Raw genomic sequence first — 15,813 nt, 5'->3', positions numbered from 1 at the left:
CTACTTGAATGGAAGATAACTCTAATCTGCTGTACGCTATCTCATAGAAATGGTTTGGGTAATTATAATAAAAATGGGAAATGGCATGGGCTTATTTTAAGTATTGGGCCTCACATTCTCCCCTACTAATAAAAGATTTCGTCCTCGAAATCTAACAAACACAACACTGATATCCACAACATTACATCTGATAATACATAGGAAATTCAGAATACATCGCGTAATTCATTATATTCTCAAACAAATGAGGCCATTCTTGTCGCATCTTTGCCTCTAATTCCCATGTAGATTCTTCTCTTCCATGCCTACTCCATTGTACCAAAACCAATGGAATCGTCTTGTTCCTGAGCTGTCTTTCCTTACGGTCCAAAATTTGCATAGGATGTTCAACATAGCTAAGAGAACTGTCCAACTCCACATCCTCGACATTCAAGATATGAGACGGATCTGGCTCATACTTCCGCAACATAGATACATGAAACACATTATGTATCAAATACAAACTCGGCGGCAAGTCCAAACGATAAGCCAATGTGCCAATCCTCTCAACAATCATATACGGACCAATATAACGCGGAGCTAACTTCCCTTTATGTCCAAATCTCATGGTACCCCGGAATGGTGATACTTTCAAGAAAACATAATCGCCCACTTGGAACTCTAAAGGTCTACGCCTTTTATTAGCATAACTGGCTTGACGATCTTGGGCTGTTTTCATCCTTTTCCTGATCAATTCAACTTTATCTTTCATCTCTTGAATAAATTCTGGTCTTGACATCTGTCTTTCTCCTACATCTTCCCAACATATCGGCGATCTGCACTTTCTTCCATACAAAGCTTTAAATGGTGCCATACCGATTGTTGCCTGAAAACTATTATTGTAAGAGAATTCAACCAAAGACAATGATTCTTGCCAACCACCTTTGAAATCCATCACTACTGCTCGTAACATATACTCTAGAGTCTGGATGGTTCTTTCTGACTGACCATCTGTCTGCGGGTGATAGGCGGTGCTCATAGTCAACTTTGAACCCAAAGCTGATTGCAAACTTCCCCAAAACTTCGAAGCAAACCTTGGATCACGATCAGATACTTTGGTTACTGGCACACCATGCAATCTCACTATATGATCAATGTACAGCTTCGCCATTTTCATGTAAGTACAAGTACGATCATACGGGATAAAATGAGCTGATTTAGACAATCTATCAACAATCACCCAAATCGCATCACAACCACGATTAGAATGAGGTAGATGAGTCACAAAATCCATAGCAATGTGCTCCCAGTTCCACTGTGGCACTTCAAGACTATGTAACATTCCACCAGGTCTCATTCTCTCGGCTTTAACTTGCTGACACGTTAAACATTTAGCCACAAAATGAGAAATATCTTTCTTCATACCTTCCCACCAATAATGAGCTCTCAAGGTATGATACATCTTTCGAATTCCTGGGTGAATACTGTGTCGACTACAATGTGCTTCCTTTAGTATGACTTCTTTCAAATCTATCAAATTTGGAACCACAAGTCTACCATTAAAGCGCAGACTACCATCTGAAGCAACACTAAACTTTTCTGTCTGACCTGTTCGAGATAATTCTTTCAATCTATGAATGTGCGGATCGGTCTTCTGTGTTGCTTTGATTTTGGACAAAATCTGTGGCTCGACTTGAATAGATGACACTATAAAGTAGTCTCTACTGATCTGATAAGTCCATCCTGAAGTTCCCAAGTGCTCGTGAACTTTAGTGATAGTCAGAGATGTCAGCATAGCATTCTGAACTTTCCTGCTGAGAGCATCTGCAACAAGATTCATTCGCCCTGGTTGATACTGAATCTCACAATCAAAGTCTTTAAGTAACTCCATCCATAGACGTTGTCTCATGTTCAAGTCAGGCTGTGAGAAAAGATATTTAAGACTCTTGTGATCCGAATAAATCACAAACTGCTCACCGTACAGATAATGACGCCATAACTTCAATGCAAACACAATAGCAGCCAACTCTAAGTCATGAACTGGATATCGGGTCTCATGCGGCTTCAACTGACGAGAAGCATATGCAATCACTCGCCCATTTTGCATTAGAACACATCCAAGTCCATTTAGGGATGCATCTGAACAAACAACATATCCACCTGAGCCTAATGGCAAAGCTAGCACTGGAGCTGTTGTCAACTTTTCCTTCAAAGTCTGAAAACTTGACTCACATTCATCAGTCCACACAAAACGTCGATCTTTTTGCGTTAATTGAGTCATACGCCTTGCTATAATCGAAAATCCTTCAATGAAATGCCTATAATATCCTGCCAATCCCAAGAAACTGCGAATATCGGAAATATTCGTCGGTGTTGGCCAATTGATAACAGCTTCCACTTTACTAGGATCCACTGATACTCCTTGAGCTGGTATAACATGACCCAGAAATACAACTCTGTCCAGCCAGAATTCACATTTAGAAAATTTTGCATACAATTGCGCTGCTCTGAGTGTCTGGAGGACCAACCTTAAATGTTCTCGATGCTCCTTCTTTGTTTTTGAATAAATCAAAATGTCATCTATGAAGACAATAACAAATCTGTCTATAAATTCTCGAAAAACACGATTCATCAAATCCATAAAAACCGCAGGAGCATTAGTCAATCCAAAAGGCATAACTAGAAATTCATAATGCCCATAACGTGTTCGAAATGCTGTCATCGGAACATCTTCCTCTCGAACTCGAAGCTGATGGTAGCCAGAACGAAGATCTATCTTTGAATACACTGATGTACCTTGCAACTGATCAAACAAGTCATCGATACGCGGCAGATGATACTTATTCTTCACAGTAGCTTTGTTCAACTGCCTGTAATCAATGCACATTCTCATCTTTCCGTCTTTCTTCTTGACAAACAATACCGGAGCTCCCCAAGGTGACATACTTGGTCTAATATAGCCTTTTTCCAGTAAGTCCTGTAATTGCTCTTTGAGTTCTTTCAATTCCGCCGGAGCCAAACGATATGGTGCTCTAGAAATAGGATTTGTCCCGGACACCAACTCAATGCTAAAATCGATTTCCCTCTGGGGTGGAAATCCAGGAATTTCACCGGGAAATACATCAGGGAATTCCTTGACAACAGGAATATCAGAAACTTAAAATATTTTTCCCTGTGTCGCATCAACTGCATAGATCATGAATCCTTCATTTCCTGTCGACAAGATTCTAAACATTTCCATTGCTGACACTAATGGAATACGTGATTGCGAATCACTACCGTAAAAATTCCATTTACTGCCATAATACGGTCTGAATCTGACGACTCCATGGAAACAATCAACGGTAGCTCGATAATTAGACAGAGTATCCATTCCCAGAATACAGTCGAAGTTAGACATATCCAGCTTGATGAGATTAGTTATCATAATATTATCATCGAATCTAATAACACAATTCAGAATTATCTCATGAGACATCAAATATACACCAGCAGGTGTAGAGACTGACACAGTATCTATCAACGGAGTAGCAGCAATCTCATGCTCATTAACAAATACAACAGATACAAATGAATGAGATGCTCCTGTGTCTATCAATATACGAGCGGGATGATTAAAAATAAGACAGATACCTGCGATAACTCCGCCCGGTGCGTCTTGAACCTGATCCTGAGTTAGAGCATGAACTCTAGCCTGCTGTGGCCCGGGAAAACGCTGCTGTGCAGAACCTCTAGGCTGAGGATAGCTAGACTGCTGAAAAGACTGAGTCGGAACAAAAGGTCTAGTTGCTTGTCCTCTAAAACCCTGACCAAACTGAGGTTGCTGAAATTGTTGTCTCGCTGCATTCGAACATACTCTAGCATAATGTCCAACTTGCCCACAGATATTACAAGATCCCTGAACTCCCGTACACTGAGTGCTGAAATGCTTACCACCACAACGATCACAAAATACTCCACCTGGTGACCCAACTGAACTTCCACGCTGACTGCCGGAACTAGAAGAACTGCTACGAGTCTATTTCTTGAATTGTTTTCCTTTGGCCTTAAAATTTTGCTGCTTTGGTTGCTGATAAGACTGCGTAGGATGGTACGGCAGTAAAGGACGGTATAATGGTGCACTCACTGGCATCGGCACATTACCTCCGAAACTCTGAGGAAAACCTGGTTGAACTGACTGTGGTTCTGCCAAAAGTAGACTTGCCTCCACATTCTTGGCTTTCTCAACGGCATCGGCATAATTAACAGGCGCTCCAGCTACCACTAAAGTACAAATTGTTCGATTCAATCCTTGCATAAAATGAGATAGCTTGTTCCGATCACTGCTAGCAACATGAGGAACATAGGCAAGAAGCGCTGAAAATTGAGAAGCGTACTCCACTACAGTCATGTTACCCGGAGTCAATCTATTGAATTCAGCTTCCTTGGCCGAATAATATGAAGGCGGTGAATACTCTCGAGCAAACTGAGCGCAAAATACATCCCAAGTAACTCTTTCACCTGATTCTTTCAAAGCTTCCTCAGTAGTTTCCCACCATAACTGAGCTCGGTCTTTTAATTGACAAATAACCAACTTAAGCTGCAAGTCAGGAGTGTACTCCAACATATTGAACAAACGCTTCATACTATTTAGCCATGCTATAGATTTCTCACCATCTTCATTCCCAAAGAATCGAGGAGGACGCATGTTCTAAAATCGGGATATCACAAGTTCCATTTTACCCATTCCTCTAGTCAACTGATCCACTTCATGCTCAACGTTAGCATTTCGTGCTTCACCACGAGGACGACGACCTCGTCTTCCCCAATCAGTCTCGTTAAGTCCTCTAACATTAGGAGCTTCAGATTCCTGAACAACTTCCTTTCCTTTTCTGCCCTTACGACCAGGTGCCATCTACAAGACACAAATATTTAATCCACAGGCAGAAACAAAATAATCGGTTGATTACAAGAGCATAAACTTAAACTAATAGGAAATTCTAAATTAAATGACAACTTAATCAACTATACGTTCTATTCATGCTGATACAATTAAGTCAAAACATAGAAACAAGTAAGAACAAATAATCAAACACATGCACAATCATTTTATTTGTGTCTAAACTCGAGTGTCCTAGACTCTAATTCGAGCGTATCCCAGTTACGCTCTGATACCAAACTGTCAGGGCCCGTGCTCTTAATTGATATTTAATTACCACACAACAAGGATTTAATGGTGTAAACAGCGAAAACGAGTTTAAAACGTTCATTAGGGCCTACATAAATTTCGACATGACCTCCCCATAAGTAGGACATCCCAAAAAATTTCGAAACACAACAATAACAATATACGCTCGAAAATAATACCAAGTTCACAATCAACCACACCAACATCCTACAGCCGCACTGGCCAGAACTAGACACAACATACCACAAATAAAATCCAAACAACATTAAAACATAACCATACAACTACACAGGGCATCTCCCTGGCAAATGTATCAAACCAGAATAATATATATAAATATCAGGGAACTCTGACACAAACCAACTGACTACTGGGTACCACTCCCTGACGCTCCACCAGACGCGTCAAAACCCCTGGAATGACCTGCTATGGCATCAAAAACAACCACAACATCAAAAGAAAACAGGGGTCGGACCCCAGTACGACAAACCAGTAAAATCACGACGCATATAAAAGACATGCAATAATATCAAGTAAATGCAATGCTATGCGATGCATGAATGGTAACAATGGAATAACGGATACCAAATGGAGTCCAAACGAATAGCATCATCGACAGTAACAGTGGCCACCCGTGCCAGGAATGCAGCATCAAATCGCCGCTCGTCCATGCATGTAGCATCGAGAATGCGAGTAGCTAAGTCGCTCGTCCCTAGCTGTCATCTGGGAATGTGGCTAATCCTAACCCACTCGTCCCTCTAATGACTCAATATCTCAACAGAATCAACATAAATAGCCGTCAAAGGAGTCAAGACTCAATATGTTATGCCAACATAATTAATGCATGAATGCATCAAAATAAACATTCAATGCACATAATAGCAAACAACATTCACCGAATATTCTTACACGCCAATATAAGCGTCATAATGATATAGGTTTGAACGTACCTCAATTGCAACTTACAATACCACGGCAAATTCTTAAGGATTATCGACTGAACTCGCCCAACAATAAAACCTACAATATAAATTCGCTATACACTTCAATACAATGCATACCAAACGACTAAAACAATTTAAATCGGCTCGGTTAAAAAATCGAATTCCGGACAGCCTATTAAACCCATACAAATTCTGAAATTCCAAGCTTAATACCTCAAGAAACGAAGCTTAAACACACAATGGTGATCTCGCGAAAATGGTTCGTCGGAAAAGTCGCCGGAAAATACTGTTCACGCCGGAAACCTAGCTGGAAATTAGGGGAAAAACTCAATTCTTCACTTTTGCAAACTAACACACCAAGAACAACCAAAATCGAAGCTAAAACCTTACCTAAATCCGAATCGAAGCTACGCGCACTGCTGCTGGATATCAAGCCAAATCGAGCTCGCCACCTACCGATTCATGGCAGGAAAGTAACTAATAGGTTGAAGGAAGAAGATGGCTAGGTGCTGCACTTCAACTCCAGCCTCTAACAGAGCAACGCGGCTGAGGCAGAAAGTCACGAAGAAGGGCCGAAAGCTACTGGAATGGAAGAGAACTCTAATCTGCTGTACGCTATCTCATAGAAATGGTTTGGGTAATTATAATAAAAATGGGAAATGGGCTGGGCTTATTTGAAGTATTGGGCCTCACAGGAATTCACGCTCTTTTCGGTGCTTTTGTGCTCGGAGTTCTCGTTCCAAAAGAGGCGCCTTTTGCCTTATCCCTCGTGGAAAAACTCGAGGACCTAGTTTCTGGTCTTTTTCTTCCTCTGTACTTTGTGTCGAGTGGGCTCAAGACAAACGTAGCCACCATTCAAGGAGCTCAGTCTTGGGGCCTTCTTGTTTTGGTCATATCAACAGCCTGTTTTGGGAAGGTTGTAGGCACGGTTTGCGTTTCGCTCTGCTGCAAAATCCCATTTAGAGAGGCATTAACGCTTGGTTTCCTGATGAACACTAAAGGTTTAGTCGAGCTCATTGTTCTTAACATCGGTAAAGACCGAGGGGTAAATTGCCATTCCATCACGATTAGCTGCTCTCTTTTCTAGTTTCTTGATTTGTTGGTCATATAAATTTGTCCTTTTTGACTGTGTAGGTCTTGAACGATTAAACATTTGCCATCATGGTTTTAATGGCCCTATTCACGACGTTTATAACAACTCCTCTTGTAACAATTTACAAGCCAGCCAATATTACTAAATCAGAATACAAGCACAGAACAATTCAGAGGAAGGAATCCAGCACTCAACTTCGAATGTTGGCCTGTTTCCACAGTACAAGAAACATTCCCACGTTCATCAATCTCATGGAAATCTCACGGGGTACAGGAAAAAGAGGGGGCCTTCACGTTTACGTGATGCACCTAATGGAGCTTTCTGAAAGATCGTCTGCCATGTTAATGGCGCATAAGGTACGAAATAATGGAATGCCCTTTTGGAGAAAGGGTCACGTTTCTGATAAGAATCAAATTGTCGTTGCCTTTGAGGCATTCCAGCATCTTAGCCAAGTCTCTGTTCGACCAACAGCTGCTATCTCTGCAATGTCTACTATGCACGTGGACATATGCAAGAGCGCTCAAAGGAAAAGGCTGGCAATAATCATCCTTCCATTCCATAAGCACCCAAGAGTAGATGGACATTTGGAGACGACACGAGGTGATTTAAGATATGTAAACAAAAGGGTTCTTGAAAATGCCCCTTGTTCCGTTGCCATTCTAGTTGATCGTGAGCTCGGTGGCTTATCCCACGTATCGGCAAGCAATGTTGCTTATGTCGTCACAGTCTTGTTCTTTGGCGGACCAGATGATCGCGAATCTCTTTCATATGGTGCACTTATGGCCGAGCACCCTGGGATTACTCTAAATGTCGTTCGGTTCATCGTAGACGCCAATAGTCAGAGATAGCATCCAACTTGATATGAACAGTGATCATCATGTCAAAGAAACTGAACCAGATGAACAATTTCTTAAACAACTGAAGGAAAAAGTATCGAACAACGATTCCATCAAGTTCAAAGATAATGTGGTAAGGGATTATGCAGAAATGGTTAATTCGATTCGAACGTACAGTCGTTGTAACCTGTTTCTTGTTGGAAGAATACCCGAGGGTAAACTTGTGGAAGCTCTTAACAAGAAATGGGAATGCCCGGAACTCGGTCCTGTCGGGAATTTGTTGATTTCTGATGATCTTTCGACCTCAGCATCTGTTCTTGTTGTGCAGCAGTATCGTAGCAAGTTAACTGGAGATTCATTGAGTTCACTCGTGGCAGAGAATACGGGGGAATACGCTCACAAAAGTTTTGATGACAAGAAGATGTGTATGGATGTTTAAGTCATATTGTTGTTTAAGCCATACTAAATTGAAAAGAAAAACAATTAGAAGGTATTTTTATTTTTATGGGTAATTTATGTTCTTGTGAAAGAGTTTATGATGTCAAATCTAGTTTAATTTAATTTATTTAATGGTATATGGATTTTAGATTTTGAAATAATGAGTCGAATTAAAACATCATACAATAATATTATGTAAAAATAAAATATGTTTGGGAAAATTGAGAAGTCAAATGCCTGTTTTCATATTGTGTTTATGGCAAAAACTTGTGTGAGACGGTCTCACAGGTCGTATTTTATGAGACGGATCTCTTATTTGAGTCATCTATGAAAAAATACTAATTTTTATGCTAAAAGTGTTACTTTTTATTGTGAATATCGGTAGAGTCGACCCGTCTCACAGATAAAAATTTGTGAAATCGTTTCATAAAAGACCTACTCTGTGTTTATTTTTTTTTTTGAACGAAAAATGCAACCATATTTAATACAATATTTCGTTCTCAAGCCAAAATATAAGAATTTTCATACAGTAATTATTGAAAATAAAAGCAATCAAATATTTTTTTTTGGAAAAGCATGGTTTGATTTCAAATGCTTATGAGAAATATTTAGAACATTTAAATACACAAAAAGCATAATTTGATATCAAATGCTAACTATATTCTATATATTTGAACTTCATAATAATATGAATTACTGATAAAATAAAATAACCCAATGAAAATTATATGAATCCAAGCACACCCCATGCAATATGAGTTCGTAGTTTTACATGATCTATCAAACCATGGGAACACTGTGTGAGTGTGTGTGTTGGTTTAGCTCCTCTTCTTTCAAAGATTTCAGAGAAAGCTTACTCCGATACTGCTGCACCACCAGGACCGACGCTGTCCCAGATGAAATCAACAAGTTGCCGATCGGGCCTAGCTCGGAGCATTCGCTTCTTTTGTTAAGAGCTGTAGCAAGATGACCCTCAGGCATCCTCCCGACGATAAACAGGTTGCAACGGCTGTGTGCACGCATCGCCTCTACTGTTTCAGCATCGTCCCTTACCACGATCTCTTCGAGCTTGATCGGGCCGTCTTTCGAAGCTCTTTTCTTGAAATCTTCAAGAAATTCTTGGTCATCTGACCTTGACTCGGGGCCGTTGCGGTCGTTTATGTCCAGGTGGATTCTTCCTCCGACAACCTTGGGGTCGACAATGAAATGAACGACGTTGAAATTGATGCCTGGGTGCTCGGCCATGAGGGCACCGTAGGAGAGAGCTTCACGATCATCATGCCCACCGAAGTAGAAAGACGTGATGGTGTAGTCCACGTTGCTTGCGGAGACGTGGGATGTCCCGCCCAGCCCGCGATCGATGAATATGCCGACTGAGCATGGGGCATGTTCGAGGACCTTCAGGTTAACATGCCTCAGATCAGCTCGTGTCGTCTCCAGCTGTCCATCCAGTCTTTGATGCTTGTGGAACGGGAGGATGATCATGGCTATCCTCTTCCTTGCGGCGCTAGAACATATATCCTCGTGCATTGTTGACATTCGAGAAATCGCAGTTGTTGGTGTCACGGAGACTTGGCTGAGGTTCTGGAAAGTCTCGAAAGCAACAACAATCTGATTTGAATCAGAATCACCCCCCTTGTTCCAGAACGGCAAACCGTTCATTCTGGCCTTGTGGACCATACGTATCGCAGATGACCTTTCGGAAAGCTCCATCAAATGCATCGCATAGATGCGTAATCCTCCCTTTTTTCCAGTGCCTCGTGAAGCTTCCATGAGATTGATCAAGGAGGGGACGTTTCGACTGCTGTGGAAACAGGCCAGCATTCTGAGTTGGGTACTTGCTTCTTTCCTCCAAATGGTTCTGTGCTTGAAGTCTGATATAGCCATTTGTGCTGGCTTGTATATAGCTATGACTATAGGCGTTGTTATGAAAGTCGTGAATAAAGCCATTAAAACCATGATGGCGAATGTTTGGTCGTTCAAAACCTACAAATTCAAAACAAGACATGTATCAGATGAAGAACCAAGATGCCAGAAAATGGAGGATTTATCGTTTAGAATGAATTTTACCCCTCGATCTTTTCCGATGTTAAGGACAATGAGCTCAACCAAACCTTTTGTGTTCATCAGGAAACCGAGGGTTAACGCATCTTTGAAGGGAACCTTGCAGCAGAGTGAGACGACAAGAGTGCCAACAATCTTTCCAAAACAAGCCGTGAATATTACCAAAACGAGAAGACCCCATGACTGAGGCCCCTGAATGGTAGCTATGTTCGTCTTGAGTCCGCTCGATACAAAGTACAGAGGAAGAAACAGGCTGGACACGAGATCCTCGATTTTTTCCACCAGGGCTCCAGCAAACGGTCCCTCTTTTGGAACAAGAACTCCAAGCACAAACGCCCCGAAAAGAGCATGAATTCCAATTGTATCGGTCACAAATCCAGCAGCCAAAACAGCAGCCAGTGTAGCACATATATATACTTCGTCCGCCGGCTCGCCTTCAGGACATCGTCGTACCATCCATTTGAAAACAGGAGGTACAACAATTATGCAGAACAATATAAAACCACACCCACACAAGAAAACCCACAAGGCCACAACTGGTGAATGGCCCGTGCTAGATAAAGCGATAGCCAGAGCAAGTAGAATCCATGCTGCCACATCATTAACGGCTGCAGCAGACATGGCCATTTGGCCAACATCAGTAGTTAAGAGCTTCAGTTCAGCAAGAATACGAGCCAACACAGGAAACGCGGTAATTGAGAGGGCCACTCCCATGAATACGAGAAACGGGGCTTGGCTTACGCCTTTGGAAACTGTTGCTCGAAGTGCAAAGGAGGTCCCGATTCCTATAAGGAAGGGGACGCTGATTCCTGTCAGTGCAATGGCTAGTGCCTTCTTCCCAGTTTTTTTGAGAGCTCTTGGATCCAACTCAAGCCCTACCAAGAATAGAAAGAATATAAGACCAAGATTGGCAAGAGTGTCAAGAACAGTCAGGCTCCTTGCAGGAAAAATAGCCTGAAGGTATTTCTGGTTGCGGCCCAAAGCAGATGGACCAAGTAGAATCCCTCCCTGCCAAAATCGTAAAATTTGTTAATTCCTTTCCAGAACTTCATGGTAATTGATCACACATCCAGAGAGGACTTATTGTGAGAGTAGAGAAGTAAATATTGTTCAGTGATGTCAAAGATCAGTAATAGCTCACAAAGGAAGTTCAAGAGAAGCTCAAAATACATGAAAGCGTAACATGTAATTTTCCATTAGAAGTGTAGTTTTTATTCGTGAGGAAGATCATCGAAAATCACATAGCTGCAAGCTTTGCAAGAGCCTTTTAAGTCTCACTGACAAATAAAGACTTAACAGAATTTTATCACATGAGTCTACTCACAATAACTTCGGCAATGACACGCGGCTGTCTTAGTGGCCTGAGAAGATAAGCAAGTCCTCGTGTCAGAACAACAACAAGGCATATCTGTACAATCACAAGAGGAAGTGCAAAATTGAGAGGATCATCTCCTTGGAAGACACCGTTAGATGTAGGCTTCATGGGTGATGGACATTTGACGACTGTTGCATTCGAAGCCATTTTGCAGCAAAACAACCCTTAACCAGAAGCTGCTGATCTCAATTCAACGCCTGCGAGTTATGATAATCAAAAACAACAAATTCCTCTAACATAAAAAGTGATCTTTCATATTATCTACTGTGTACACTCCAAAGTCGAAATAAAAGAAAAATTCAATTAAAGTTCCTTGGCTTGTTGGATTTGGATGCAGAAACAGCAGATATTCAGTAAAGGGTACAAACAAATGCTCTCAAGATATGTTTCTTGCACTATCACAAAAAGTTGTTTCTTGCACCTCACATTTTTTGGTCGTATGGATTCCAAGAATAAAATTTTGGATCGTATTCATCGGCACCCTTTGCAGAATAAGTTAACCAAAGGTGAAATGGGAGGACTTTCGTCATCCGAAAACAACATGACCACAAATGAACTAAAACGCCTAAAGTTCTTATTCAAAAAAAACAAAATGTATTTTTTCAGGATGAGCAAACACCAATACCTGACCTAATATTCTTAATCAGAGGTCTAAAATAAATATAAGTAACACCTTTTGAAGTCTAACCTACCTTTCTCAACCAGGAATCCACAACTTGCTGCTTTATGTTTTCTCAATATTTAAGCATTGAAAACCATGTGGCTGGCTGTCATAGATTGCACCCAGCAACAAGAATAAAAAACCAAGTCCATCGAAACTTTTATTTCCCTCAAAAAGGTCAACTAAAGGTAATCAAATGGCCTATTCTCACATATATTACTCCAAGATTATGCACAATTGATAATTATATCAAGCATCCATTGGAATATATTTAGAATATTACATACATCATTTTCAAGATTGTGTACAAGAACTTGAAATATTCATTTTCAAGATTGTGTACAAGAACTTGAAATATTCAAAGATTAATGCTCAATCATCAAAGAAAAAAACCTCACATCAATTCATCGAAGGTTTGAAAATTGGGAAACTAATATCCACAGTAAAACTCATACACGTATATAACAATAACAAAAAAAAAATATACTCGGAACATTAAGAATTGGTGCACCGAATCTAAAATCTGGGAAACCCTATTCATCCCATTCGAGAATTTCTTCACGTGCATGCATTGATGTGTGTATACATACGTGGGTTGCATTCAAATTTGCTTCAAATCATCACCATCCTTATGATATTATATGCATAAAACGTAAACATGAAAAAAAAATTACTCGAATTTCTGGAAATTTGAGAAAAGCGGGCAGCCAGAAACCCGAAACGTCGCAAAAGATGAGACGAGATCTTTTTAAAATGAAAGGATTTGTACTCGCATTAATGGATGAAGAATCGTAGGGGATACGAAGAATGGATTATGGAGAAATATATCGAGCGAGAGAGAAGGTGGTGGCTGAAGCAACACGGATGTCGATCGAGGATTTTTAAGATAATTTAAATATTAAGAGTCCGTTTGATGTGTGTGATGGGATAACTAAATGATTAATAATTTGATTGATACGTAGTTGATAAGGAATGATGTGTAATATTGTTTGATTAATTATTTCATGTGTGGTACATTTTTTGTTAGTTGGATAATATTTTGTTTGACTAACATGCCCTCTACTACCTCAATGTAATTCCAAAATTACCCTTGAAAACACAAACCATATTCCACAATCGAAGTTTTTGACAAAATTAAATACCCTACTTTGAAAAGATTTTTTTTCAACTCTCCCCTTGAAGATGTTGTGGACGACGTTATTTCTTCTTCACCTGCAGTGCTTCTTAGGAAATGAATGGTGAAAGGACGAAGCACGATTCATCGATGACTTGCGATTCTGCTTGTTAAAAGTATTTTCATATCTGCAAATACTGGTAACTTATTTTTTTCCGTTTTACACAAACCACACAACTTATAGATCTGAAGATGGCAGGTTTCAATCTGTGGGAGATGGATGGTTGTTGTAAGTAATATCTTCGTTGCAAACTTCTGATTTAATATTTTTTTTTACGGAGACGAAATTATAAATCTGTTCGGAAGCTGTCGTGCAAAGCCCGGCGAAGGAAAAATTGGAAGTTAGGAATACCTATTTCTGAGTAAGCTTTGATTTTCAGTAATTTCCGTATTTTTATTTGTTCTAACAATTTTGTTGTGTAAATTTTAATTTAGATTTTTTAGTGGTTGACTATGAACTCATTCCATGTTGATACAGTAGTTACATTTTGTTTGAGAAAAGTGGTAATCGTGACTTTTTTTAAACTGGAGAAAATTTTATTGAAGTAATAATATTAATTACTTTTGTATACAGAACAAGTGTTAGTTTCGTTTTGAACTTGTTGACTTGCCGTGAAAATCCATTTGAAGAACACATATGAAGATAAATAAGGGATTTTGTGAGTAGATGTCCTGTGCATAATTCTTATCAGTGTACTTTTATTAGAATACAATGTGGAAACTTTAATCTTAAACGATAATAATGTATTTGCATTTTGCTTTTGATATTCATGCAGTAGTTAATTGTGGGTGGAGAAATTTGGTTGACAAAAATTATATTGTTTGTGAAATGTACTTTAACTTAACATACCTTAAATTTTAAGATGATTCTCATATATCAATGTTTCTAATATTGTTGTAAGACAACAATTGAACTACTCGGTTTCTAATTTATGAGTACTTACAATTTCAAACACCGTTCTTTGTTCTTGCGTAGGTATCATGGAATTGAAGATGCCACTACAATGTGAGTGTGGGAACGGGGCTATGGTTTTAAGGACAGTTGGTAACTACTCAACCCGTCCTGGTGAACAATACTACATATGTCCTGTGGGACTAAAACATCGAAAGAGATTCTTCTGGTACAATGAGTACCATTCCAGAAATGCAACATCCACCGCTGAACAATCGTTTAACAACGAAAGCGACTCAACTGCTTTTGAAGATCATTCATGTTATAGTAGTAATAGAAGGTGTTGTATGAACAACACAATGAATTCATCCTGTACCCCATATGATTATCCTTCGAACCAAGGTCAGCCTTATTCTAAGAATAAATATGACGAAACAGTATGTGACATGTCCTCTGCAACACAAGAGTTACCCGTTGAGACCATGAAGAGCACATCTTATGGACGTGAACAAGCTTGTTGCTGTTTTGGATTTTTGTCCCCATAATGATTTGAGAATATATTATTTGTATTTGTTACAGCACGTTTTTGCTTCTTCTTTTTTTTGTATTTTTTCCTCATGAGTTTTCATAATTACACTAGGTGTTGACCTATATTGGTATATCACATCATTATTATGCATTTTCCCTTTGGAATGACCTGCATTTATAGTTGGGTTGGTAACTACATTTAATAGTAAGTTAACTTTTCCTATCCTTAAATACCATGTTCCTTTCCTTTTTACGGTTCAAGTCACGTGAGTGGTTTTCTGAAGTTATTTTCAACAGGCATACAATGTCAGTGATATACAAAGCAGCTTCCGAGGAAAGTGTAACAACGAAGTACAAAGTCGAAGTTGTTACCCTCTCGGATGACGAACATGAGATGCAAAAAGACATAGTTGTCTGTCAACAGACGAAGACAGAAGCTGCTGCAAACAAAAGTCCAACTGTTGAGTTGAAGCCCACGACAAATAAGGAGAAGACAAATTGCATGTGGATGGCGGAGCACAATAAAGTTATGCAGCTGGCTATTAAAACCTCAAGAAAACGTTGTGTCAATACTCCCGAAACTAACTCTGCGAAGCGGCTTCTGATCAGGAATGACACAACTCCGTATATAGTACTTGATAGCTCCGACGACGAGAAAGATG

The 15,813-nt window shown here is 39.8% G+C and overlaps 2 protein-coding genes and 1 long non-coding RNA gene across 4 annotated transcripts; 1 reads left to right on the top strand and 2 right to left on the bottom strand.

The window, feature by feature from the left end:
* Positions 1–181: 181 nt before the first annotated feature.
* LOC142523951 (uncharacterized) lies at positions 182–4,666 on the bottom strand. Its single transcript, XM_075627683.1, has 6 exons — positions 4,106–4,666; positions 3,167–3,997; positions 2,903–3,112; positions 2,660–2,782; positions 1,405–2,194; positions 182–1,038 (listed from the first exon to the last, which is right to left on the bottom strand). Exons 1-6 carry the CDS (start codon positions 4,664–4,666, stop codon positions 182–184), a joined length of 3,372 nt encoding a protein of 1,123 aa, XP_075483798.1.
* A 2,124-nt stretch (positions 4,667–6,790) lies between these two features.
* Positions 6,791–8,522, top strand: LOC142524779 (uncharacterized). The gene is made up of 2 exons (XR_012814963.1): positions 6,791–7,135; positions 7,225–8,522. It is a non-coding gene; the product is annotated as an uncharacterized LOC142524779 (long non-coding RNA).
* A 586-nt stretch (positions 8,523–9,108) lies between these two features.
* Positions 9,109–13,443, bottom strand: LOC142525552 (cation/H(+) antiporter 18-like). 2 transcript variants are annotated; one of them, XM_075629866.1, is made up of 4 exons: positions 13,232–13,443; positions 11,846–12,093; positions 10,528–11,529; positions 9,109–10,443 (listed from the first exon to the last, which is right to left on the bottom strand). In XM_075629866.1, the coding sequence occupies exons 2-4, from the start codon at positions 12,041–12,043 to the stop codon at positions 9,238–9,240; spliced, it is 2,406 nt and encodes an 801-aa protein (XP_075485981.1). In that variant the 5' UTR covers positions 12,044–12,093; positions 13,232–13,443; the 3' UTR covers positions 9,109–9,237. The 2 variants fall into 2 exon arrangements, with proteins under 2 accessions (XP_075485981.1, XP_075485982.1); XM_075629867.1 differs by lacking the exon at positions 13,232–13,443 and adding an exon at positions 12,589–12,741.
* Positions 13,444–15,813: the final 2,370 nt, after the last annotated feature.

This window comes from Primulina tabacum, chromosome 14, assembly GCF_025594145.1.
Source record: "Primulina tabacum isolate GXHZ01 chromosome 14, ASM2559414v2, whole genome shotgun sequence".
Taxonomy (NCBI): domain Eukaryota; kingdom Viridiplantae; phylum Streptophyta; class Magnoliopsida; order Lamiales; family Gesneriaceae; genus Primulina; species Primulina tabacum.
Note: the sequence above shows the minus strand (reverse complement) of the source record. Positions and strands in the feature narration are given on the sequence as shown.

Excerpts from the sequence above, each read along its gene's own strand:
- LOC142523951 (XM_075627683.1), bottom strand. The coding sequence starts at position 4,666 with ATGCGTCCTCCTCGATTCTTTGGGAATGAAGATGGTGAGAAATCTATA. Across the intron at positions 3,998-4,105 it reads GAGGTAATGTGCCGATGCCA|ACTCGTAGCAGTTCTTCTAG; the intron begins GTGAGTGCACCA and ends TTCAAGAAATAG. Across the intron at positions 3,113-3,166 it reads AAGGATTCATGATCTATGCA|GAATTCCCTGATGTATTTCC; the intron begins GTTGATGCGACA and ends CCTGTTGTCAAG.
- LOC142525552 (XM_075629866.1), bottom strand. The coding sequence starts at position 12,043 with ATGGCTTCGAATGCAACAGTCGTCAAATGTCCATCACCCATGAAGCCT. Across the intron at positions 11,530-11,845 it reads GTGTCATTGCCGAAGTTATT|GGAGGGATTCTACTTGGTCC; the intron begins GTGAGTAGACTC and ends CGATTTTGGCAG. Across the intron at positions 10,444-10,527 it reads ACATCGGAAAAGATCGAGGG|GTTTTGAACGACCAAACATT; the intron begins GTAAAATTCATT and ends TTGAATTTGTAG.